Source organism: Zeus faber (genome assembly GCF_960531495.2).
Source record: "Zeus faber genome assembly, chromosome: 3".
NCBI lineage: Eukaryota > Metazoa > Chordata > Actinopteri > Zeiformes > Zeidae > Zeus > Zeus faber.
This window is the reverse complement of record NC_137190.1, coordinates 10,878,694-10,906,597: the sequence shown is the minus strand read 5'-3', so window position 1 is coordinate 10,906,597 and position 27,904 is coordinate 10,878,694. Positions and strand designations below refer to the sequence as shown.

At 41.6% G+C, this 27,904-nt stretch overlaps 1 protein-coding gene across 2 annotated transcripts; it reads left to right on the top strand.

The window, feature by feature from the left end:
* Window positions 1-2,514: 2,514 nt before the first annotated feature.
* LOC307228403 (protein mono-ADP-ribosyltransferase PARP6-like) lies at window positions 2,515-27,904 on the top strand (the record flags this gene model as incomplete). 2 transcript variants are annotated; one of them, XM_079998046.1, is made up of 22 exons in its annotated part: window positions 2,515-2,551; window positions 3,155-3,232; window positions 8,510-8,604; window positions 9,154-9,214; window positions 10,099-10,189; window positions 10,381-10,447; window positions 10,540-10,689; window positions 11,264-11,414; window positions 12,922-13,053; window positions 15,678-15,773; window positions 16,466-16,558; window positions 17,148-17,273; window positions 17,638-17,703; window positions 18,791-18,858; window positions 19,455-19,503; window positions 19,954-20,066; window positions 21,424-21,496; window positions 24,202-24,271; window positions 25,251-25,330; window positions 26,143-26,206; window positions 26,420-26,504; window positions 27,802-27,904. In XM_079998046.1, the coding sequence occupies 22 exons, from the start codon at window positions 2,534-2,536 to the stop codon at window positions 27,902-27,904; spliced, it is 1,929 nt and encodes a 642-aa protein (XP_079854172.1). The 2 variants fall into 2 exon arrangements, with proteins under 2 accessions (XP_079854172.1, XP_079854171.1); XM_079998045.1 differs by lacking the exon at window positions 2,515-2,551 and having other exon boundaries at window positions 3,125-3,232.

Genomic DNA, 27,904 nt, shown 5'->3' with positions numbered 1-27,904 from the left:
TGGTACGATGCATTTGTGTGGATTCACAGGCAAAACAATAGCTGTTGAAAACTCAGTAACAGACCATCCACAGTACCTCTCCATGCCCTTAACTATGGCTCCCAACGGTCTACCTCTCATTTTATGCATGCCTGAAATATAATTTTTTATGATGTAATATATTATATATATATATATATATATATATATATATCGTGCATTAGTGAATTGTCTCGTAATCCTGTTAGAAATAGCTCTCTTATGATCTATTTAATTCTTCATTTTATATTTTGAAAACATTAAGTCCATTTGTGTGGTGTTAATTTAGCATTTGAAAACAAAATATATATATTTGCAGGCCAGATTCATCACGATAATATCACCATGTAGTGGGCCGGATGTGCCCCCCTCTAGTTTGAGACCCCAATGTTTGTTTGTTTTTTTTACAGTTTATTATCTAATACATCAAACTGGATCATACAAATGCAGCAGGAACATATAATATGTGTTTATATAAACACTGCAGACATTAACGGGCCGCTACTTAGAGACATTGCTCAAATACACTTTTTCTGACTATGGACTTTTTCAATAGCAGCCATCCAACTGGCTCCAAAGTAAATCTGACCCATGTAGGCCTACCACATAACACGCACGCACCCACCCACCCACCCACCCACCCACACACACACACACACACACACACACACACACACACACACACACACACACACACACACACACACACACACACACACACACACACACACACACACACACACACACACACACACACACACACACACACACACAGGAGCCACTTCCCTCCATCCTTCTCTGCTCGTCTGCACAGTCAGCTGCAGGTCACATGGCCACCTGGCTGCCCCGACTGCGCATGCGCGGGCCCTTCTGTGTCGTCAGGCAAAATATGAGGCAGTGGTCGAGCGGCGCAGATCCGCAAGAGATAAACACGCGTACCCCCGCACGCGCACGCGCTCACGCTCACGCACGCACGCACATCCCAGCTGGCTTGCCCACCGCCACGGACCCACACGAACACACGCAAAACGGACGGACAAAACCTGTTCATTTTGATTTTGTGAAGGACCGTTTTAGTGCGCGCAGCCGGGGCGCCCTCTGAGACCGACAGGAGGCAAGGACGGCATCCTTCTGCATCCTAGAGGTAAGAGGGGCCTTATAATAAACATTTATTATAAGGAGGGTGGAACCGCATCCGTGCATGTTCTAAATGTTTATTATTATTATTTGTATCATTATTACGATTATAACCGTTGTTATTATTAGTAGTATTAGTATAATTATTATTATTTATTTATTTATTTATTATTATTTTTCATATTAGAAGGGGAGGGGATGTGGGGTCCGTCTGTCTGTCTGCAGCTCTGTTGGTATGTGATATGTTTCAGTGGTGGGGGGGCAGTCTGCAAACGGGGCAAAAAAGGGATGGATGGAAAGATGATAATGGGTTATTCTGATAGTGAAGGGGACTGAGATGTGTATTCTGTATCCAATGATATGTTGTGATAGACCTCGATGCAATCCACGCAATACGTCTTCAAGCTGACAGAGATATTGAGTTGCCGGGAACAAACAAAAACCTGCACCATGTGGAAAGAAAAAACAAAAAATGCTCAGATCTAGACAACAATGAACTTGATGCTCCGAACAAGTCTGGCAAAAATGAGACAATTAACAATGGATTCTCATTTGATTTACCCATTCAGATTATATTTCTGAGAGAGGGACATGGTTGCTGTGAAATACAAAAGAGAGATGGGATGCCGTCTGTGATGTTGATGCTGTCTTAATTGATATTTGGATAACCCCTTTCTTCACAATCAACACTTATTTTCCAAAGTACACCAAATTTCAACAATGGAAGACATTTTGTGATGTCAAATTCCCTCATGAAATGTCCCCAGGTATCTTAGAACAATCAAATTGGTGAAGGTATAATTATATGGCACCTGGGTGACTCATAGCAGCTATTTCCAATGCCGGTCCAGAGGCACGGTGATGTAAGAAGTTGTGAGGCTACAGTGGACCTCTGACGGCGTGCTAACCTTTCAGCATTTTTTGTTGTAATGAGAAGACGTCTGTGCTGAAATGTGGAAAAAACAATCCAGACATCCTGCTTATGGAGTGTACAGCACACAAAGCCGCTCTCCCACACGCTCTCCCCACAGTGATTAATGCCACTCTGACAGAAGGCAGAAATGGCTGTTGCTAGGATACGTGGCAAGGTGGAGTGCAGACGATTAAAAGAAAAGACGAGGACCGCACTATTTAGCGAGCGTGGAACTGCTGGAGAAAGGAAAGGACCGTCCCTTTGTCTCTCGAGTGTTTTTTTGTTGTGTTCTTTTGTTTTCGCAGATATATTATTTGCTGTCCTTCTCAGGTTCCGCGACGCTGAAGGACGTATGAAAGCGCAGGCCAGGAAAAAACGGTGTTTTCTGACTTCACTTCACCCGCTCGGAGCTCAGCTGCTATGGCCATCAGCAGGAAAAGGCCTAACCCATTCTGAGCGAGCCTTATGAACAGCAGACCGATGGTAAGATGGAATAACATCATAAATAATATGAATATCAATGTCTCTGTGTAAACACCAATTTTAATCAATTCATAGTGGTCCGGTCAGTGGTGGACTTGAAAAAATGCAATTATATTGACTATAGGGTCATAAAGACGGAATACAACTTATAGAACTGAACCCAACTTTCAGACCTGTGATAGACAGCTAAATGTTACAGCAGACGGTTCTACCTGGCTGAGCATTTTAGAGCTGTTTAAAGTCTAAAAATAAGTGTACGCAACCAAGCCGGGGCTTTGCTATAAATGGAATCACACAAAGCAACTGGCTATCTTTATTACAAAAAAAAAAAATATATATATATATATATATTTTTTTTTTTTCTACTTGCAACAATTTATCCACTTCCCTTGGTGGTTGAATTTCAATCGCATCCTGTCCTTTGGAGGAAGAAAAGGCTGAGAGGCTATAAAAAAAGCTCCCCGCAATCGAAAGGAGCAATCGAAAGGAGGCTCGATGGGCAGATAGAAGGATAAAGGATCCTGAGACGAAAGGGACGATAGAAGCCGTCTGGGTTCTCTCCACTCGCTTGTAATGGCCTTTTTATGCCGTGTGGTCCTCCAGGATATCAAAGGCCAGTGCTGGACGGACGAGGAGTCGGACGGGGAGAACGAGTCGGAGCAGTTCCTCTATGGAATCCAGGTATGGCAGTGACTAAACTTCGACATCCAGTTTACAGTTTCCATCATGCAGTTCCCCCTATATGCACCTGGCAGCGGCGGTACGTCAATATGACCGCCGTTGCTGATTTTTATTTTTATTTTTTACGAGAGGAAAGGAGAGCGAAGGTGAGGATGGGTCGCACAGTAGGAGAGGAGAGGAGAGGAGAGGGCTCCACCTTATCTCTTTAGAGACTAAAGTTATATTATTTGCCGCTATGGACGCTATGTATGAGTAAAGCATAAAAAAATTGCAATTTGAATCCCATTTCCCGCATTTCTACATACATTTGGGGTTACGGTAACCAAAACAAAACCCATCATCATTATCAGTTTACTTTTATTTTTCAACGGTGTTCACTTCTTATCATGTTCACTGGCTCCTTCCTCTCATCATCAACAAACCAAAATCACCTATCCCTTTATACCGCACATATAACCTGCCTGAAAGTACTAAAGATAATAATTAGATTAAGTTTTCTTGAAGGAGCAGATCTCAAATTTTTTGATGTCAATGTGTAAAAGTCCCAGAACGCTATGAAGACTGCCGGAAACTTACTTAATATTTTAACTTTAGTGTTTGTCGTAATAACGTTTTTTTTTTTATGAATGGAGTCTTCATGTATTTCCAAGATGATGAAGACAATTACATCATGGCAGCCATTTTACATGCAGTAAGAAAAAAATTATATACTTACAAGCTAATTACGTAGAGTAAGTTAATCTTAAATAATATATTATAGAAATATTACTGCTACCGTCTACGAAAGATAAAGAATTTTGGTATGAAAACCCGCATTTTTAATTTAACCAAGCACCCTGTATCATGAATACGCGTCTGGCGTTTATAACAAAAAACACCTCTTGAAAATGGGTTTCGAAAATTCAAGGAGTTCTGAGGATTTTAATTGTGGATTGACCTCCTGCCTCCATAGACATAGGTTAGTACAGTACATGCAGGGGGAGACGCGGCCGCCCCGCACCGATGTGGCGGCGCAGGGTAATGGAGCTTAACAACATGCAGTGTGGTAACAGCTGTAAATGTGTTTTATTCTACTGAGTGGTAGAAGGAAAGGAAAATCTCTGACACATCCCTTTATTCTAAGTTAACCTTTGCAAAGCAGCTACCTACTGGAGGTCAGCCACCGCTTCCAGTGATTTGTCCACAGACACTCGTGCCGAGGGCTGGTGTGTTTGGGGTTTTGGGGATGGTAGGCACTGGACCAGACCACTGTGAGGCATACGAGGGGTGGGGGGCACAATCTTTCGAAACCTACTTAAAACGTAAAAACACATTGTTTTGCGTCTATAAGTGCTTTCAATGTATTATTATTTTTGTATTATTTACAATCACATAGTTATGTTTACGTCCCCCCTGTAATTTCCGCCCTCTGGGTATTCCACATGCATTACATTTCACTGCATATATGTATGGAAGTATGTATATGTATGTGACAAATTAAAATCTTGAATCTTGAATCTTGAAATGCACCCACTCTTCTTCCTGGAGGCGGGCCTTACTATGTTTGAGGGCCACCGTGACGCCCAGGAGCTGTCGATCTTAAAGAAAACTGACAGATTCCTTTCACCCGTCTGCTCCTATATTCTTCCTTTTTTATTTTTATTTTTTGCTTACACTCGAACAAGTGCCCCAGTTAATAAATTGCTTACATCCCACTCATACATATTATTTGGACAGGATTCCCTTAAAGAAACGTCATTGCAGGCATCTGGTTCAATTTCACCTCTGCTGCTACAACTCCATTTTAAGGGAACCACTGCATTATGACACATATTGGGTCTTGTAATCCACCCTAACCCCCCTGGGCATTACCATATTAAATAGGGGTGTCACGATTCTCCAAATCCACGATTTGATTTGACTTTCCATTTTAAGGTCATGATCCGATTAGATTTTCGATTTAAAAATTATTTTTTTTCAGCACTGCGACTATGCCATTGTTAAACTATCGAGTCGTGATTTGTGAAGAAAAACACTCGTTTCTCAATAAGTAACTTTTACTTGACTATTAAAAATGATAAATAATGACAAAAATATGAGAATATTTTTACAACGCACCGAGACAGTTAAGAGCTTTAGCAAAACCAGACTTTAGAATAACAAACAAGTTACATGTTACACTACTTTTAAGTTACTCACCAAAATAAGTGTAAAAAAACGGATGTTATTTGTGCCAGAGGGGAACGCTGGTAGTGAAAGGTGAATTACTACCTGCAGCTCAGATCAGAGCGATCTTTTCTCCAAACAAAGCAAATAAAAACTCTAAAAGTATTTAATTTACTCCGTTTCCCGCTGCTGTGGGGCAGATCACAGATCGCACCTGGTAAAATCCCGCCCGGGTTCTCACCGTCCGGGTGGACTGTGCAACAAACTGGATAAACTTGTATTGAACTTTAAAGGTAAACATAAAGGTACTTTATTAATCCCCAAAGGAAAATTCCAGCGTTGCAGCAGAAATGACATACATGACAAAACACACATGATTTACAAAAATAAACATTGTTTTGAATCAATTTTATTGTTATTTTTCTCGTAATATTCAAATTCTATTCGAGTTTCCTTGAGCGGGTGACAATGAGCAAATCTCCCACTGCCTCTCCATGCCGATAATGCCCTAAAATACCTGCTCCTGCCATTAGAGCCACTGGCTCTGAGATGATTTGTTCCAATACACATTATGCTTCTCATCATATAAGTTTTTTTAATTTGTTTTTTATCTATATCGTTCATTTGAACAGCAGGTCCTTTGTACCTGACTCACTAACCTCAACTATAACGCTGGGAACCAAATTGTGTGTTTTTGTTTTTTTTTCACTATTGCACTATTTTTTCTAATGGCTATTTCTTTCCACTACTCTATTTTTCTTGACAACGCGTGTACTATCGCAGTTATTGTTTTTCCTCTTGAGATCCAAAACACAGAATAAAGTGGAGGTTTCCTCCAACTTGGGCTTGTGGCACACCGGGGCAGTTGAGGGCTTTCGGGCCACAGGGCCAGTGCTTGTATTTTTTATTTTTTTTTGGTCTTTCTTTCTAATGCATGAAACGCCGATACCAACTGCCATACGCCAAGCGGAAACGAGCACAGTGTCTTGGTGATGCGTTTCTGCACTCTGTTGACACGGTGTAATCCGTCGAAAGATAGAATTTTGCAAGTGCGAATTTAGTTCTTGACTGGAAAAAAAACGTCCGCTCCTGTCGCGCTCACGTGTGCTATTTCTGAGAGTTTCATTACTCCGTTCCGCAGCAGCTCGGTCAATACCAATCGAAAGCAACACTCTCAAATCCTCCGCCCGGGCGCCCGTTTAACGCGTCGTCTTATCTGGTTAAATCCCGGCGCACCACTTCCGTGCAAGATGCCACGGTAATCTTTCAGCCGTCCCCTTCTTTTTTTTTATCACTCATCTTTCTAATCCGGTCATGAAGATGTAAATCACAGTTTTGATCGCGAAAACCTGAAATCCTCATGCAAATTGAAGAACTTGAAAGCACCTTTTTTGGAGAACGGTTACAGACATAATGGGCTCTGACACTTAGGGGGATTAGCTGGAAAAAACGTTTCCGCGTCTAGACAGAAATGGAGAGTTTAAACTACCTCGGCCAAACGGGTTATGGAGAAATACTTCTGATCAAATATGTCTCGCCTGTTGGAAAAAAAGAAATAAAATTAAATCACTTGAGAAATATTCCAAAACCAGCTCACACTGCATTCCAAATTATTATGCAAATGATATTTTTCTCTGGTTTTCCTAAATAGTCGATGCAAATGACAGTTAGTATCATTTTCAAGTCATCAACCGTTAGGGTTTAATTCAAATGTTGTTGAACAATGATAACTGTATTTTTTTCAAAAGTAAAAAACTCAAAATGCACTGTTCCAAATTATTATGCACAACAGAGTTTCAAAACATTTTATAGGTTGTACAGAACTGAAAATGGTCATTTGTTGAATTTGCAGCATTAGCAGGTCACAGAAGGCACAGTTCTTCTTCTTGTACCCTGGAAGTCAGACAGTCAGAAACTCGATATACTGTTCTGAGGTCATTCACACCTTCAGGGACCCTAAAGGGGCCTACCAGCTTTCTCCCCATGATTCCGGCCCAACACATGACTCCGTCACCTCTATGGCTGACGTCGCAGCCTTGTTGGGACATGGTGGCCATCCACCAACCATCCACTACTCCATCCATCTGCACCATCCAGGGTTGCACGGCACTCATCAGTAAACAAGACTGTTTGAAAATGAGTCTTCATGTATTTCTGGGCCCACTGCAACCGTTTCTGCTTGTGAGCATTGCTTAGGGGTGGCCCAATAGTAGCTTTATGCACAACTCCAAGCCTCTGGAGGATCCTACACCTTGAGGTTTGCGGGACTCCAGAGGCACCAGCAGCTTCAAATACCTGTTTGCTGCTTTGTAACAGCATTTTAGCAGCTGCTCTCTTGATCCAATGAATTTGTCTGGCAGAAACCTTCCTCATTCTGCCTTTATCTGCAACAACACCTCTGTGCTCTGAATCAGCCACAAATCTCTTCACAGTACGATGATCACGCTTAAGTTTTCGTGAAATATCTAATGGTCCCAGGCGTTGCACTATTTGAGGCTTTTCGGCAGCAGAGAGATCCTTTTTCTTTCCCATACTGCTTGAAACCTGTGGCCTGCTTAATAATGTGGAACGTCCTTGTTAAGTGGTTTTCCTTTAATTGGGCTCACCTGGCAAACTAATTATCACAGGTGTCTGAGATTGATTTCAGTCCAAAGAGCCCTGAGACACAATACCATCCATGAGTTTAATTGAAAAACAAAAAATTAAATGTTTATGACACTTAAATCCAATTTGCATAATAATTTGGAACGCAGTGTAGTGTGATATTCTGTGATTGACAAAATCCCAGGCTGTCAGATATCCTCAGACGTTTCAGAAAGCAAAGGCTCATAAATAATATATGGTTAGAATATGTTATTTGAGTTATTTGACACGCAAACTAACATGTAGGTATGTGGAGAGATGCATTTACAGTAACTATGCGGAAGGAATACAAGTCAGACAGACAGCGACTCCAACCACTGGCGCTTTTCAGTTCTTCTACATCCGCTGTATGTTCTGTGGATAATAAATTTTTTTTTTATGAATTATTTTGTGTGCGCGCGCGCGTGTGTGTGTGTGTGTGTGTGTGTGTGTGTGTGTGTGTGTGTGTGTGTGTGTGTGTGTGTGTGTGTGTGTTTTGTGTTTTCCTAGGGGAGCTGTGCTGCCGACCTGTACCGTCATCCTCAGCTGGATGCAGACATCGAGGCGGTGAAGGACATCTACACTGACAGTGCTGTCTCTGTTAGGTACGGCACACACACGCACAGGCGCGCGCGCACGCCCACACTCACACCCTTACTAGCTTTTTTAAAAACATTCATTTGTCTTATACTGTTTTTATGCCCCTTACAGTCAACGTTTTATTTTCTAGGACACATACCATCCAGGTGCTTATTCTACTCACATACACCACACACACACACACACACACACAGACACACTCACCCCCTCACACTCGCTGACACACTTACTCACACTTACAAAATTTAAAGATAACCTAATTAGATCATATTTTCTACTATCAAGGAGAGATTTGCCCCAAATTGTATTCACGGTTCGCAGATCATAATCCATTTAGTCCGGACGGTATGACTAAACAAACAACATTAACACATTTATTTATTTTATGCCCTCGTTTGATGATCAATAGCGTTTCCAGACTGTGTGTGTGTGTGTGTGTGTGTGTGTGTGTGTGTGTGTGTGTGTGTGTGTGTGTGTGTGCGTGTGTGTGTGTGTGTGACACATTGCATTACCTGTGATAAATGAACCGCGTCTGTTTTTCCTCCCGTGAACAGGGAGTATGGCACCATCGACGACGTGGACATTGATCTCCAAATTAATATTGGTTTCTTAGATGTGAGTGGGTTTCTTTCTCTGCATCCTCTGCATCGCTTTTCCTGTCTCCATCACATCATCACATTTAGTTGGGCTACGCTGCTCGAGCTTGGGGGTCTTATGGGGTTTATTAATGTGATGATGATAGAGTTGAGTGGATACTTATTGTTCAAAAACAACCCCAAACCATATGAAGAACCTTGTGAAATATATTGGGCAGTATGCTTGAGTATACTGTGAAATAGTATATTTATTATGACTGTAGACTGGTTATAATGTGGCCCAGAGGCGGAGCGCATGAGGACATGACTTCAGCACGTGAAGATTTTTCTTTATTTCAAATTTTATTTCAACCTTTTATTTTTTGCCACGTTGAGATTCCCGATCTCTCTTCCTATTGTGAAAGAAAAATGCGCTCTTTAAGCCAAAACTTACAACGTTATGGTTCAATGAAAAAATTGGTTCAGAAGTGAAAGCTTTGTGAGGTATAATCCGCGTTTACATTTAGATAAATAGAACCGAAAATGAAATGTGTTTTATTTTATTTTGATTGTTTGACGATGAAACATTTGCCTTCGTGTCAGTAATTGTTTTTGCTTTACATCGATCGGTAGTTCCAAGTAAATATTATCACTCTATTATGCTCAAGACAATCCCACTCGTAATGGAACCTCATCTCCTTATTTTTTATTTTTTATCTCCTTATAATTAAAACAGTAAAAGCTTTTTGCTGTTTTCTGATTTAACATTTAATGTAAAATGGTGCGATTTATGCCACAGTATTAAGCCATGTCTGTCCATCCCTACATTTTTATCTGAGGATAGTGTGTATGTGTGTGTGCGTGTGCGTGTGTGTGTGTGTGTGCGTGCGTGCGTGCGTGTGTGTGTGTGCGCGTCCATCTCAGGAGGAAGTCGCGACAGCCTGGAAGGTGATTCGCACAGAGCCCATTATACTGAGACTGCGCTTCTCTCTGTCTCAGTATCTAGATGGACCAGGTGCGTAATTTTCCCACTGTGGAGGATCTCTGTGCGTGCACCGTGATGTTGTGTGACATCACAACATCATGTGCCAAAAAGTGGGAGATGTTACCGTCTGTGTGTGTGTGCGTGTGCGTGTGCGTGTGTGTGTGTGTGTGTGGTGTGTTTGCGAGTCAATATGAAATTCTATGTGATTATTCTGCTCTTAGAACCATCAGTGGAGGTGTTCCAGCCCTCCAATAAGGAAGGCTTCAGTCTGGGCCTGCAGCTTAAGAAGTGAGCGCCCATCCATCGTGTTTTCAGTGCCATTTTGTTGTGTGAAATGGTCGCCGCAGCGGTCCCCCGTGTGACGCCTGTCTTCCCCTCAGGATCCTGAGCACCTTCACCTCACAGCAGTGGAAGCATCTCAGTAATGAGTTCCTCAAAGCGCAGCAGGAGAAGAGGCACAGCTGGTTCAAAGCCGGAGGCACCATCAAGAAGTTCAGAGCCGGCCTCAGCATCTTCTCCCCAATACCCAAGTAGGTTTCCTTCCTTGAAATATGTTTATAATCTTAATATATCATTTTTCATGAACACACTAACTATATCCCAAAGGTAGGCTAACTATATCCTAAAGGCTCTGTTGTAAAAGCTGCACTGTAGTAATTTTTGGAGGTATGTGTTGTAAACCTTGTCGTAAAAAGTACATTTTTGAGGGAATTCGCCAGTGGCCAGAATGTCTCACCTTACACCAAATATATAAATATTTTATAACACAAACACAGTATATCAAAAAATACATTGGTTTATTATAATACAATGAGGGTTTCCATCACAAAGCACCTATATATATATATATATATATATATATATATATATATATATATATATATATCAATGAATTGTCATGTATTGTGATCATATATATAAATAAGGTAAAAGTTAAGTAAATTGAATATACAGTATGGCAATAATAAGGCTGCCAAACTTTTTTTATGACACATATTTTAAGTCCAAATCTATCATAATGAAACCAATATGATTCATATCATCACACACTGTGGTACTCCATATTTAGACTGTTTGTGTTCCACCCCCTAACCCCACGTAAAGGTCCCCCAGCTTCCCCCTCATCCAGGACACGGTTCTGAAGGGGAAGCTGAGCGTTCCCGAGCTGAGGGTGACCCGTCTGATGAACCGATCCATCTCCTGCACCATGAAGAACCCCAAAGGAGAGCTGTTCAGCTACCCCCCCAACAGCCAGGTCAGAGTCGCCCCCGCACCCTCCGCACCCAAACCAGGACGGGGGTCAATGAACACCACCTTTCAATTCTACATTCTAAAAAACGTTTTGTTTTTTTACTGAAGAAATTCAGTAGAAGTTTTCATGGCTTAATAGCTGTTACTCTGGAGGTCCTCGTTGTAGGACGCTTATAATAATAAGAACCGCTGCCTCTCAAACTGTGCTTGAAATGTAATTGTATGATATGTACAGTATACAGAAGAACTTTTCGTCTAGAATTATTATTAGTCGTGATACTTCATCAGTACAAATATTACAATCCATAAGACTCTTCTAGTTGTTTTGAATTGGAATTGGTGCATTGACCCAACCCTGAGATTTTTGGATATTTTTGTATAACAGCAACTTTGTCATAGATGCACACAAGCCCATTGTCCTCTCCTGTCTGTTCCACTTCCCTCCAAAAGTTCACAAGTACCGCACACCTACGAACCGGTGGCTTACAAAAACATATTATTTACTGGAATACATTTTTCATGGCAATTAAATGCTTGCTGCTTGCATTTTGAGCGCATTCCCACAATGTGTGTTGTTTAATCATGAAAAAAAACGCCAATGACATGTCTGCATTTAGGACTGAAATATTAAATGTCTGAAATCTGAAATCTGAAAATTTATTATAATATATAATAAATCGAGAAAAAAAACACTAAAACAACATGATCAATTCATTAGGTATCAGCATTACCTTTAAAAAGACACCCAAAACCCCAAATCTATTAACAAAACAGTCCGACATGCATCATGATATATTGTGAATCGAGAATTTTCCAGATAATTAAATGTTCTAATAGGTTTTGCTAAAATTGAAATTAGGGTCCACCCAAATCCCAATTAAACCCTCGGTTATAATCGTCACTCCAAAGATCTCCACAGAGTTTTTCTTTCAACAGAATCATCATTTGGTCCATTCACATGCTCAATCACAGATCGCTGAATGAACGACGGCCCTATTGTCTTCATGTGTATCAATGCAAAACAGCCCATCATTATGGAACACCCCTGATTAAAGTGTCTTCCGCCCTTTTACTTATTTTCTACTTATATGCATGCATTTTATGTTTGGGAGCTTAAAAGTTGATTTTAATATGAGAGAACATTAGGAAACCATGATATGAAATATATTGAAGCAATAATAATGAAACTGCTGTGGAGCACAAAAAGCAAGAAAACAATTCATGAAAACAACACTTACATGTTAGAAATAAGCAATGGCCTCAGTACCAATATAAGGAATAAACTTTGGAAATCACTTAATAATCCAAATATCCCAACCGATGTACAGTGTATTTTTCCTTCCCTCGCCTCAGTGATTGATGTGTTTCTCCCCACATGCTGTGTCCCTCACCCCCTTTCTCCTGTCGGCCCACCACGTGCACTGTTCCCTCCCGAGCCTCTCACCTCCCCCTCCCGTACGAAGGCTGCTGCGCCCTTTCCCATAATGCTTTGTCTTCACTTGACCCATCAGACTGTGGCTGTCCCAGCGGCCAGGGCCCCAGCGCAGATTACCACGAGGCAGCTGATTGAATTATTTTTCTCATCCCAGGCGGGCGGCCACTGCAAGAACATCCCTACCTTGGAGTATGGCTTTTTAGTGCAGGTAAGGCCTGCGAAAAAACAAGGCAGATATTAACTCCCTGTGAGGTTACAAGTGCATTCCGCAATACAGAACCCGGATAAATATTCAGAATAACTTTAGTTCACTCTATGGCACAGGGTGTGCTCACAGAGAAAGCAGGTGCTTCTGTTGCATAATGTTACATAACCTTGAATTAAACAAATGTGTCATGCCTCTTTATATTCTAGAGTGTTTTAGGTGGTTTATAGTGTGTTGAGGCGTATAATGGAGCTTGTGATTGCTATTATGATTATGATTATGATTATGATTATTATTTTTTTTTTTTATTGTTATTGCTATTGTTGTTGTTGTTGTTGTTGTTGTTGTTGTTGTTATTATTATTATTATTATTATTATTATTATTATTATTATTATTATTATTATTATGGGTCCATCCCTTAGGGGCTATTGTTATTGTTAGGGCGATTTCGGAATTTTGAAGCCTAAAACTATCTGGAACATCAACTTCGGCATAACACACGAACACGGTTAATGTCTTGTGTGAACTGCGTTGTCATAAACATCTTGTGGTTGAAGTTTAATCCGATTTGATCCACATACGGCGCAGATATTAGCGAAAAGCTGGCCAAATTTAGATAGATATTACAGAGACAAGCCAATGCATTTCACGCCGAAATATGTCCAACGCGGCTAAAACTATCAGGAACACATACTTCGGCATAAGCTACGAACATGGTTGAGGTGTCATTTAAACCGCTATGTCACAAGGATCTCGTGGTTTAAATTTCATCCAAATCGATCTACATACGGAGCAGATATTAGTAAAAACTGAACAACTTTGACCCGAGATATTCAGTTGGTCTTGGTTAACTGACACGTCACGCGCCTCGTTCTAAATTGAACGAGATGAGATTTACACACGACTCTTTATGATGTCATAATATTATTTACCATAAATGTGCAGATTCCGATTGAGGATGTCCAGTTGAATAGTGTTAGGTGTGTGGCAAGGACTCGAACACTCTGTACTTTTTAAGAATGACCAAACTATCGATTTACATATTATAGAGCTTGAATTATAGAGCTATTTACCTGGTAGATGTCATTAGATCTGTCCGATTTATTTTTAAAATCTGTTGTCCCCATTACTTTGCTAGGTTAAAAAAAAAATAGAATGAAAGGTAATCCTTAAATATTTGTCATTTCGTCCACTCGAAAACACTAAAATGTAAAAATAGAAGCTGTGCAATGGTAATTACTCACAGAAATCCCACAATGTTTTTCGTATTTCATGGAAATGTAACCTACTGAAAATGTTATCCAAGTAAAAAACTCAACTCAGCTTTACAAATGTCATAATTTACATATACGAGACACGACGCCATGTACTTCAACGCAAAAAGGAAAATCTGAAAATCGTGCAGCGTTTTTATAGAAAATATTTAAGTAAATGGCTCTTCAACTTGTGCCAATGTTGATGTCATGTCAAGTCCATGGATAAAATGTATATGTATATATTAATATAATAATAATAATAATTATTATTATTATTATTATTATTGTAGGGCCGATAGAGATACTGGTTTTGGAAATCAGTCTGATACTAGGAGAAATGTTGAAAATATGATACCCAAATCCATATTGAATTAGTCAGATATTAAGGTCTTAATTTTATACTTTCTTTGACAGAAAGACAGACATATCATTATCTGTATATCATTATGTTTTAATTATCCCAAATTAAATGCATAGTTTTTACCCAGTTCAGTGAAAGATAATGCTTGAAGCGGTTCTCTCTATCACCCAATACTTAAAATGTGACATTCAGAATCACCATCATTAGGAAAAAAACGGGTCCATCCCTAATTCGTTACCACAGGGTTATTGTGCGGCAACATGCTTCAGATCAGAAGACTAAAAGAAAACTAAAATATCATGTAAATCTGCACGGACATTTCGGTCTGGGGTGTAGACGTGCGTTGCCGCCGACTATTGTGACACCTGCAGTCGCTTTAGTCACGGTGTGCAGACTTTTTAATTTAGTCTCGTTCAAGAGCCGTCGAGAAGATGACTCACTCCGCCGGGCTTTGGCTTATGAGCACGTCACCAACAAAGAAAGAAGAAAAAAATAATTTCTAAAGGTAGAGCATCGGCTTCATGAAGGATCCGCTTCATCGAGGAGTCTTTTTTAAAGCAATTTTAGCTGTCACCCGGAAGACACCATATGTAAAAATGATTATATAATCTCGTGAATATTTAATCTTCATGTCGTTGCAGCCATACACTCGCAGCAAATTACTGCCTGCCATAACCCGTCTCAGCCATATTGTTATATATGACAGAGCGCAAAAAGGGGAAGTAAAAATGATAATACAATAGATCTGACACCTGTATATAAATTTGCAGCCGTATATTTTAATGGACTAGTTTTAACTGAAAAGGGCATTAAACGAAAGCACCGAAGCCACTTGACACATCTGCCCTTTTATTTCATTTCACGAACATAGACCATTCATGGCTATGTTATGATAACTACGACTGACACGTCCAAGTGTCCAAAATATTCTGCGCCTTAGAAGCGGTGAAAGTGATGTCCGGTGAGTTTTGGACCAGTCGGGGAAACCGATGTTCTTGTTTCCTGACAGATAATGAAATACTCAGAGCAGCGGATTCCCACGCTCAACGAGTACTGCGTGGTGTGCGACGAACAGCACGTCTTCCAGAATGGATCTATGCTGAAGGTATCGCCAAAAAGCAACTTCACGACACACTATCTGACGTATTCCCTCTGTACTAGTATATTTTACTGAAACGGTCGTGTTAAAAAGACCATCGCCAGTATTTTTTTGCAGGTTTTTTTTTCAGCAAAGTGCCTCTTTTTTGACTACTCAAGCCGGCACGTCCACTCATCATGAAATAATCTGAAACGACTGCAGCATTTTGACTCAAAAACTTGTTTTGCAAGTCAGCTACCATTCATGGCTATATCCTTTATAGAGAGGTTGAAGAGAGTGGAGGAAAATCAGCCTGAGTGCTCGCTACGCTCACTTTCACTCTCTGTTATTGACGTGAACTTAGATAGTTGTGTCGTGAGATTTAGATTTATTTATCTCCGGTTGCCATGGTGCTGTTGATGCACAACATTGGGTTGCTAACCAGGCCTCGATTGTCTGCTTGGAGAAAATCTGAGGGTGAAATTGTCTGATTGTGAGATTGTCTGCGGCTGGCTGTTTAGAGGATTTGTAAGAGTGAGTGAGATAAGATGAGGGGGAGAAAAAGCATTTTTATTTACAGCTGTACTTTTTACTTTTGCACTGCTCATATAGCACGTTATATGAGTTATCTGTGTGTGTGTGTGTGTGTGTGTGTGCGTGTGTGTGTGTGTGTGTGTGTGTGTGTGTGTGTGTGCGTGTGCGTGTGCGTGTGTGTGTAGCCGGCTGTTTGCACCAGAGAACTTTGTGTGTTCTCCTTCTACACCCTGGGTGTGATGTCAGGCGCCGCTGAGGAGGTGGCGACTGGAGCAGAGGTGTGAACTATGCTGTATATCCACTGATGGATGGAATAATAATGTTATATGTTATATATGTAATAATGTTTATAATGTATATACTATTATATTATAAACATTATTTGATATGATATGATATTATATTAAATTATATCATATCACATTACGTTACATTACATTTCATTATATTATATTATATTATATTATATTATATTATATCATATCACATTACATTATATTATATATATTATATTCTTAACCAGCTTCCCAAATTCTCGCAGTTCGAGAGAGAAGGTTTCAAATCTTTTTACTTGTCAAAGTGTGGATATGCCACACTGCATATTAGGAAACAGTTGCATGTCAATTTCAGCAGGGAGGGAGCTCCAAATGGATTATATTGAATTCATGACCTATTTCAAACTTATTTCACTCCATTTTTCTAATAAAAATATATCAATCAAATTCCGAATTTATCAGTGTTATTTATATGATATACTCTCCCTATGTGCTGCTTTTACATTTTCTCATCTTTAACCTGAAGCCTGTTAGGCCTTTGGCAAAGTTATTTAAAATACAAACCGATATAATGGACTTCCTCCCTCCCCAGGTGGTGGACCTGCTGGTGGCCATGTGTCGAGCCGCTCTGGAGTCTCCTCGTAAGAGCATTATTTTCGAGCCCTACCCCTCTGTGGTGGACCCCAACGACCCCAAGACACTGGCCTTCAACCCAAAGGTCATACCAACAACTACAGTAATAAAAATATCAATTAACACATCGACTGCCACCACTCATCGAGAGACAGTTGAGTTAGCCGAGCCGAGAGAGACCGTGAACTTTGCAATAAAAAATAAATGAATACTGCCTGCGGCAAACGCGCTTGCTAAACAAACTGTCACTGAGAAAATAGAATACGTTTGCCCAGCAGCAGTCGCATTTTTTTTTTTATTTGATTTTTCTTTTCGAAGTGGATAAGTCATTTTTGAACTGAAGCCCTTCATTGACATTCCAACTAATCTTTATTCTCCTGGTTGTTTTTGGACGTTTCAATGTTGTGTCTCTCTGTTTGCTCCCCCTGAACGCTGACTCCGTGCTACAGAAGAAGAACTACGAGCGTCTGCAGAAAGCGCTGGACAGCGTCATGTCCATCCGGGAGATGACCCAGGTCGGAGATGATGCCTTTTCCCGAAATGCTTTATGGGGGTTTTTTGGGGGGGGTTTTTTTGTCGCCTCTCAGTCTGAGTCGGTAACTTGTCCTGGTTATTTTCGGTTGCACAGCTCCCGAGCGCTGCTTTTGAAGGTGACATCTTTGAAGAGCGGCAGTTATTTTGGGTATTCGCCTTATTTGGAGCTGTCACAATTATTGCGTAATCGCCTGATCACGATCGCCTGAAGACAGATTGCAGTTTTTTTTATAAAATTGTTAGATTCTACAATCATACGTTTACATCCAAGTTGAATAGTTATTTTGAGGCAATGTTAGAAACTTGATTGTCTAGGTGCGTTTCCATCATTCCTGAACTTTGATAAATAATAGGTGCACATGTATTATTACAGGTTTAATTTTATGCCATTCTTATAATGGCGTAAAATGAACAAAATATAATTACGTTGTTAATCACAGTTATTTACATGACAATTAATTGGCAACTAAAATGTCATGATCGTGACTGTCGTAATCTTTAGCATATTGGCAATTCCAATGCCATCAATTTCAGTGTGTATATATACTGTGTATTCACACAGTTATATTTTACATACACACTTGAATCAGAATCAATTAATTCCTCCAGGTACATACACAAACTGTATACGAAGAATTTGTTCTGGTGAGGTTTGGTGCATTACACTTTAGACCATAAGCATTAAAAAAAAAAGCTTAACAGTCTGAAAAAATGCACAAAAAGAAGAATAAAATTGAATAAAAAAATTAAATAAAAATAAAAATAAGAGTTAACATGCAAAATATATCTAGAAGAGCCAAAACAGGAATAGTCACTTATATAAAAATATAGAAATATACAAAATGCGATACTGTATGCGCAGGATAAATATCACAATCATCATAAGCGATGCTGTCACATGCCAGCCATATACAGCATGTCATATGTGATACTTGCCGTTGTTGTTTTTGTTTTTTAACATAAAAAATTAAATCATTTGTGATATTTTTATTGTTTATTATTAATTTGTGTATTTAATTTGTAATGTTTTACTCCAAATACAATAATTGCCGTGTTTCCATGCTGTAGGGGTCATATCTGGAGATAAAGAAGCAGATGGACAAGTTGGATCCGCTGGCGCACCCTCTTCTGCAGTGGTAAGTAGAAACCACCTGGAAGAATATCCAAACAAACATCCAATTTCCCCTTTTGATATCTTCACTCAACACTTTTCCCCAAAAATTATCACATTTAATGCATCACGATAACAAAAACCCAAGCTTACACAATAAACCTGAAGGAGCATTTTACACACGCTTAAATGCAGGATTTTATTCTTGATATTTTAAAATAATAATGTGTGAAATAGTAAACCTGTTTTGAAGGCAAACAACTTTATTGTGTATAACCATCTCTCCCGACATTATTTTCAACAATCAATTATTATTAGATATTGACGTACAAGTATAATGGAAGAACAACATCATAGAATTTGTCTGCAGTTAAATTTCACTTTCATTCAGTCTGCTGCAATTAGACGTTGCAAAAAAATGCATTAAAATGTTGTTTAAAAAATTGCTAAAATCAGCATTTAAACCCCAACTGTGTTGGCCTGACACAGAGCTTGTATTACTGTCGCCGTGTTCCTCGACGGGCCGCTTTGTGTTGGAACAAACACTTTTGTTCATTTTTTTTTCCCCCCGTTGGACCTCCTCTCCCTCTCCCTCCTCCATCTGTTCCCTGTGCTCTGCAGGATCATATCCAGTAACAGGTCGCATATCGTCAAGCTGCCTCTGAGTCGGGTAGGCACCACAGAGAGCTCCCGGGCTCCCCCCCTCTTCCTCAAAGCCTTCCCCAAACAATTGTCTTGAACCCTGAGGCATATGCCCTGGAGATATAAGAGGCTGTTATCCTAATATCCACGTGAACTTAAAACCGTCTGAATATTCGTAGTTGTTTGAGACTTCATAGCGTCAAACATTTTAAGTCATATCTTTAGTCGTAGTTTATCACTGATCAGTGATAATGTTGAGATTTAAAGATCATAAATCATATTTTTGCATTACCAGCGATGCCGCTTCGTCTCATTGGATTGTCGACGCTCAGATCGTCTCTTTTTTCTCTTTGTATATTTCATCATCATTTCATATTTCATCATCATTTAAATCTCTATCTGCCCCCTTTTTTTTTTTTTTTGTTCTTCCTTCTTCACCTCCCTCTGTCAACTCGCCCGTCTCGCCCCCCTCGGGCAGCAACTGAAGTTCATGCACACCTCGCACCAGTTCCTGCTCCTCAGCAGCCCCCCGGCCAAGGAAGCTCGCTTTCGCACCGCCAAGAAGCTCTACGGCAGCACCTTCGCCTTCCAGTAAGTCCGCGCTGCCCTCCGGGCGTGAAACCGAGTCACGCCCGTTCTTACGGAGATTTGATTTATACTATGCCCGTTTCGCATTTAGATTATTCGAGCACATCAGACTCGGGTTCATTCGTAAGGGATCGCCGGTCGTTGCTGTTACCCATAGCGACCGTCGCAGTAATACCGTGATGAGGGCGGCAAAGCAGATACCTTTAACAGTTACTAATGATGACTGATAACACTGTGACGTTTCAAAGTGATTCCAGCAGTACCCATCCACCTCCATGTCAACCCTCTGTATCACACCATCAGATACTGTACGCTGCAACGGCAGAATTTGCTGTGGCAGTGTTTTTATATCAGCGCACCAGACCAGGGGCCGTTCCTCTGGACTTGGACGGCGACCCACATTGCGTCGGTGCCAGAGCACGGAGCCAGTGATATCCGTGAGATAGAGATTTGGTACCGGGGCAGATGGGGCTCCGCCGAACATTTTGGACACTCAGAGCCCATCTGGCTCCTGTTAACACTGGATTACAGCGATTAGTTTTTCCTCTGTTTGCTTATCTTAACAGATCTACAGTATGTATATACTATGTTTTATAGATAGACAGACAGAGACAGATAGACAGACAGGCAGATCAATAGAGAGTTAGATAGATAGATAGATAGATAGATAGATGGATAGATAGATAGATAGATAGATAGATAGACAGACAGACAGACAGATAGACAGACAGATAGACAGACGGAGAGCTAAATAATTGCAAAGTAGCTGCCTTTGGGATTTCTATGACACAAGGGCAGTCAATCAAGCTGGAAACTGGTTTTAATTCACAAAGAAGTCTCTTGAGTCCATCAAAAAAAACAAGACAGTTTTCACACAGTCATGCAAACACGGGGGCGGGGGGTCCAGTGCGGCAAGCTTATGGAACATTTGGATGTACAGTAGTTGTTTTTTACCTACAGTACTTCACACTTAAGGCAATGCATGTGTGCATTTGGGATGTCAAGTGGAAATAATTTCATCATTAGGCGACCCCCATTTTAATCCTGCCTGGACTTTTCCTAAATATTATTATCAAAAATTAATATTAATATTAAAAATATAAATTCCTATTCAGTGCAGTCAGCCGTGATGAGGGGTACGGTCAGGGGGGTAACGTGAGGTGTGTGCTGACGAGTAAAAGGGCCAAAACTTGAGACCGGTATGTCCTTTAAAACACACCTGTGAAAACAAAACCGTACGACGTTGTTATGTGTTTCTGTGTAGCCGCCTCAGGCCGCGGTTGAAGTTGATGAGAGTCGGCTGATGCTCACATGGATCTGATTCTCTGTCCCTCTTCCTCTCTCTCTGCACTTGCTCTAGTGGTTCCCATATTGAGAACTGGCACTCCGTTCTGAGAAATGGACTAGTCAATGCCTCTTATACCAAACTGCAGGTATGTGGCCCCCAGCAGGTGGTTTGCTTGTAAGATGCATCTCCTCTGGATAGTGCGTGCTCTCCAGCAGAGCAGGCCGCTGTCCAGCTGATTCATTTTGACAGTCAACGGATGCCAGATTCCCTTTTTTTCAACTTTGAAATGGGGGACTTAATTGGGCGGGGCACATCAGGAGCTTTGTCCCTTCACAATGGGGGGTTTACTTCCTGTACTTCTTACTTCCTGCGCTGAAAAACAAAGGACCACACCCCACAGCTCTTCCTGTTGTGGATCAAAAGGAGGTTATAGGTCTGTCGCGTTTAGTAGGAATGTCCCTTTAGAGTCGGAAGCGTGAGATGCATCCCAGGCAGTGTTCCTCAAATTTCAAGAAAGCTTTGGGTCAGTCTCGGATATCACAATTGATATTAAAATAAAATAAAAATCAATACAATCACAAATACAAACAGAAAAGCTGAATTTTCAAGTTTAACATGCAACGTTGCTAGTTGTTGTCTAGCCACTTAACACTGCCTTGCTCGGTTGCTCAATTGATGGTACTTCTGGACAAAATAGGTACCTTAAAGGGGTAATCCTCAAGATTATTTGGTTTAAAAAGAATGTCCATATTTTCTACTTTATTTATCTTGCACTTTATAAGAAACAGTCATTCAATGTGTTTGCGTGATCCATGTGCTCTTCTATATGCTGTTTGCATTGTTGGCGGCGGGGTCCACCTTACCCGGCAACAATGCAAAGATCAGGCATGGGTAAGAAGTGAAAGGGAGCGACGCAGAATTTGGACAAAAATAAAACGGAACAACAACCTTGCAATTGCATTTGCAGTTTCTAATGGAATTCTGGTAGTGTAATCCACACGACACCGACGATCTCATGGATCGCCACTTTAAAAGACAGACAGCCTAGATGGTTACCAAGGTGATAGGAGGGACAGGCTGAGAATCCTAACAAATGCGACAGACCCAAACTGCAGAACCTGCTTGGGTGTGAGAAAGCTCTGGGTGTGTCCCGCTGGAAGCCCCCGGGGGTTAACCGCTCAGAGCATCGAGTAGGTCAGGTCCGCGGACGTGGGACTCGAACGTCGACGTGCTCTTAGTAACGTGAGTAGGGATGATGGCGGACGCTGAGAAGGTCAGTAACTACCGTCGCTTTGCATCGGTCTATGACCTGGTTTTGAGTTGACTTAGATCTCTGCCCGGGTAACGAAACGGATCCAAATGTTTTCCGGCGTCAGGGCTGTTTGGATTCTCCAGATTCAATTTCTGCTGTGTTTTTTCGTAAAACCAACGCAGCACAAAAAAAAAAGATTAAAAAAAATTCTAATAATTGTGGTCAATTTTGAATAGTTAGTGAATGTCAATCGTACCTTTGCAATGGTTCAATTTTTATAATGAAGCTTCTTTTGCATCCTTTTCTGCTTTTTATTGTGTTGTTTTTTTTAAAATGTAGATATTTTATTTTGAAGGTTACGATGTGTACCAAACCTTTTAAAGCAGCAGTGTCCGCAGAAACGTCGTGGCAGATTATACAGATGATCCAAAAAATAGGAACAAATTAAGAAAAGCTTGAAACTAAATTCTTCGTGGATGTTTATACTCACTCCGTGACCTGTGATCTGTGTGCTTTTTATACCCTTCCTTTGTTCTCCCGACTTTTTGCATTCTGAAAAAAACTTTGATCTCCGCTCCGCTCACTCACCCTCCCAGCTTCACCTTGAACGCTCACTCCGCTTCTCTTTACTTAATGATTCAGGAGCTAAAACCACCGGCTCTGTCGGCGGACGCCGCCATCGCACAAACCCCTCCCCACCCCCTGCCCCTGTCTGGGTTTTCCTTTTGATCGCCTCCAGACGGGCGATCACCTCGTCCTGACCCCCCTCTGCAGACTCACATTTCACCCCCCCAAAAACCGGAGCCTTTTGTTCCGACTTCCTCCACGTGTGTGTGTGTGTGTGTGTGTGTGTGTGTGTGTGTGTGTGTGTGCGTGCGTGCGTGCGTGTGTCTGTTCTGCACGCCGTCTGCCTGGGACGTGTCCTTGTTGTCACCCGTGTCTCGGGCGCTCTCTCCCGGAGTTGAACTGCAACTGCCGGTCTCCACCGTTATTATTTGCTCCTCATATCGGCGTCATCTTCTTCCGTGTCGTCACGCCCGCTCCCATCTCATCGCCCGCCGGTCCGGACCTCCTGTGCCTGTCTCCTGGAGAAGTTTGGGCTTCCGTCTGCACGCGTGTGTGTGTGTTTGTGTGTGTTTGTGTTTTATACCTTGGTCAAATTATAGTATCTAGTGTCATTTGGATCGACCTGAGTGGGAAAAAAAAGAACAGGAAACACTTATTTCACCAGCCTTATTTTTCCATCGCCGGGAATCAACCCCGACGACGGCATCAGAATCTTTAAAAAAACTGATCCAATCACTCAAGTTGACTCCCAGGGATGAAGGATAAAGCTTCGGTTAAAATATACCCTTAATGTGAATATGTGGACGTTCCGGCTTTCTCTCACTGTGTTGCCAGTTCTGGCCAACATCACCCATTTCAGTGCTTCAAGCTCACTGCTATTCACTTTTACCTGTGACCGAGGTGTGGTAGTGTGTGTGTGTGTGTGTGTGTGTGTGTGTGTGTGTGTGTGTGTGTGTGTGTGTGTGTGGGGAGATGTTTATTTATTCGCTCTCTAGTGACCCTTACCTCCTTCCTAATCTTTTCAACCCAAGCTGCATGGGGCAGCCTATGGAAAGGGCATCTATCTTAGCCCCATCTCCAGCATATCTTTTGGATACTCAGGTAGGAAACGACTCCTTCCTCGCCACCTTTGCCGCTCACCCCGTCTACCTCCGTTTTGGTTGAGTCCACTCCCGTGTTTGACATTTCCATCATGTGGGTGGTGTCCATGCTTTCCGGGTGTGGTGCTGCTGTGCTGTTATGTGTGTGTGTGTCTAACTGAGTGGGGACCATGGACCGTTTGGGCCTTCCTCTTTGAGTCTGTGCCTTGGCTTCCGTACGACACTTTCAGACGTGTCTTCGTGAGGTGGATGGCACTCACTTGATCGAGTGCTGTGTGTGTGTGTGTGTGTGTGTGTGTGTGTGTGTGTGTGTGTGTGTGTGTGTGCGCGTGTGTGTGCGTGTCTGTTTGTGTCGATGGAATGCATTGAGGTTAAACCGTCGCCGATGTTGAGTTTGACGCTCAGTTGGGTATTGTTTTTTTTCTAATAGGAAAGACTCTATGGCTCCATGTGGACCAGGCATTCATTCTCCCGTCTCTGTTTGTAATTCTTTGTCAGCAGAGTTGCCGGTGGCTAGGTTTTATTTTCTACTTCACTATATAGAGCTTGGTGATACTGACAAGGAGATTGGCTGCTTAATCTGGAAGCTGCCAAACCGGCACTTGGCAGATAAATCCCACGCATTCCGGTGGCTCAAAGCAACATATATGACTCGTGTTTTTAAGTTATTATTGTTATTTTTTAAATAGCGTCATCATGGCTAGCAATAACTAGTTATTAACAAACTTTAATTCCCAAAATTTAATATACAACATTTTGTTTCATAAGATATAAGGGGAACACTTTATTATTCCCCTGGGGGGAAAGTCAGGAAATTCAGGAACCCCCCCCTGTCGCATCCTGCATTGCCACCTGGTTGATAAGAGAATTCTCAGTAGAAGAACCGTCCTGCGCTGGGGTTCGGTGGAGATAAGCCCCAGCCGTGATAAGATCCTGTTCTGATTGATCCTGATTGATGCTTTCCACCCGGTGCTGCGCAGGGATGGGGAAGGGACAGCACCGCATGCCCACCAAAGATGAACTGGTGCAGCGCTACAACCGCATGAACACCATTCCACAGGTAAACACACTTGGACACAGACCCGGTCAATACAACAGATTCACACATATATATATATATATATAATACAGCTTTTGGAGTAACTATGACATGTCCAGTGTATGGATGAGGATACTTATTCTAATATCTGTTCTGATTTTATAATATACATGTATGGGTTATTTTTTTTTGATGTTCTGTGTATGTGAAAGAGAACTCCACACCTTGTGCTTACCGTCCAAACAGAAACAGGTTGAAAACTGGGTGTGTGTCCAGTGAAGACATATAGAAACACGTCAAGCCTGCTCCATGAAGCCATAAAGAACATTTTTGCAGAAATAGTCTTGTTGCTGTAGTTGCTTTCTCCCCTTCTTCTGGGACTTCTTTTGGGTTTTGAAGAATTTTCTTCCATGTTCTTCCCCGTCCCAAAGAGGAATTGATCGGGTGGCACTGTCATATCGCCCCATTAATGAATAAAAGTGATGCTTTTAAGCCGTTACCACCAAATTGACGGCCCATTAAATGCCAGTAAAAGGTCATGAGACAAAGTACAGGACTGCACAGTGGAGCACAGATATAGTATAGTTGGATGAAGTAAGACAGGCGATAAAAAAAAAAAAGAAGATAAAGAAACAAACGGCAGCTCTACTCTATCTCTGCATTATTTCTGGGCCGTTGTGGCGACGATCCCCGGGCGCTTGCGTGCCCTGTTTGCTTCCGGCCGTTGGTTAAACACGAAATGACACGTTATCTGCATTTGCGCCGCGATAGTTCTGTGACTGCAAATCGAGTGTAAATAACACGTCGGCGCCGCGCGTGTCTCTTCTCAACAGAGTCGCCCGATACAGTCGAGGTTTCTTCAGAGTCGAAATCTGAACTGCATCGCTCTGTGTGAAGGTAACCACAGTCTGGCTCTAAGACCAAATAGTGGGAAAGAAAAGTCTGTAAACCACTGATAACATTAATATTGCATTTATTGTTTAACATAAGGGTTGCAAATAGATCTACAATCCTGACAGCTGCTATTTGAAAAAGAACCACATACTGTAGTCACCGGGTTGTGCCTACGCCTCTTTTCACACACTCTCCCTTTACCTCGTTCTGAAACAGTGATCACCTCGAAGGACCTGCAGAAACACGGCAACATCTGGGTGTGTCCCGTGTCCGACCACGTCTGCACACGCTTCTTCTTCGTGTGAGTAATCTTGTGGTTTTTCCGTCCTCCGCGCAGATGCCACGGGTCTTAGTCATCCTGCTTCCACTGTTTTAACTGTGATTATAAAAACCCCGGAACAGCCATCAAGCCCATAAACACATTCTTTATGGGTGGTGCAATGATGTCAATGGGCAGGAACAAAGTATTCATAATCACTGCGAGGACCATTCTGGAGGGTGTTATGGTTTTTAGGAATTGTCTGTCAGCGGGCGGATATTGCGGCAAGTAGCGGGATAGCGAAACAATAAAACAGTGCGATTGTTAATGTTTTGCTGGAGCGCCCTTCAAAGTGACTTTGTCGTTTTCCTCGCCACCCTCTCCCTAAAATTATTCCTTTATGGTAAAAATTAATGCGGAACGCGCACCGTCTCTCGTCATCGTTTCGTTAATTGGGGGGCTTTATTGGAGCTGCGATACCGTTTTTTTTTCTTTTTTTTCTTGAGATAAACCAGGTAGAATTGAGCTCAATCTGCCTGACGTCGCCTGCTTGTGTGACTCCCAAGCCCACGCCTGGCAACACTCAGCTATGAAACTGCGATCTGAAAACCGAGCCGCTTGTACGTCTCACCCCCTGTGTTAGTTTGAGTGTTATCGAGTTGGAATTGTGAGATATATCATTTGGGGAATGTTTGAAAGGGCCTAACAGCGTAAATATTTGTGCCAAAAAACAGCATGAGGTTATTGACAGTGACCGGTTTCCTGTGGCCATTTGGATACCCATGACGTCCATGAGACAAATTGTCAACTTGCTCTCGGCACTACTTCACAACAGTCATTTTAAGAATTTGGAAAATGGAAAACCCGCTTCAAAACGTCTCTGGCTCAAAAAAACTATTCTGTCAGCATTTACATCTCTCAATTATTTGTACATATAATAACTATAAATAATAATAATTATATAATATAATATAATAATTGACGTCACGCGTCACATTTATGTGCGAACTAAGGAAATCCGCTCACGGAACAAGAGCACAAAATGGGCTTTTCAATTACGGCACCAAAGAAAACACAAAAATGAAGCCGTCAAAAGAGTCAACACGGATAAGATTGACTGAGGCTCCCTCTCTAATCTCTGGCTTGGTTAAACATTAAATTGGACAAATGGAGGTGAAGGGAATGAATTTAAATCGCCCCAGGTGATGCACCGGATTAAAATGGACTCCTCCGCTCCAAGAAAAAATGAACGGGCAAAGAAATTGGAACCGATGTCCCAAAAAAAGTCGAGCTCCTCCGTTGTCGCGGACTGACTCTCCCGGCACCTTGTTCCGCTCAGGTACGAGGACGGCCAAGTGGGCGACGCCAACATCAACACCCAGGAGCCCAAGGTCCAGAAGGAGATCATGCGTGTGATCGGGACCCAGATCTACTCCAGCTAA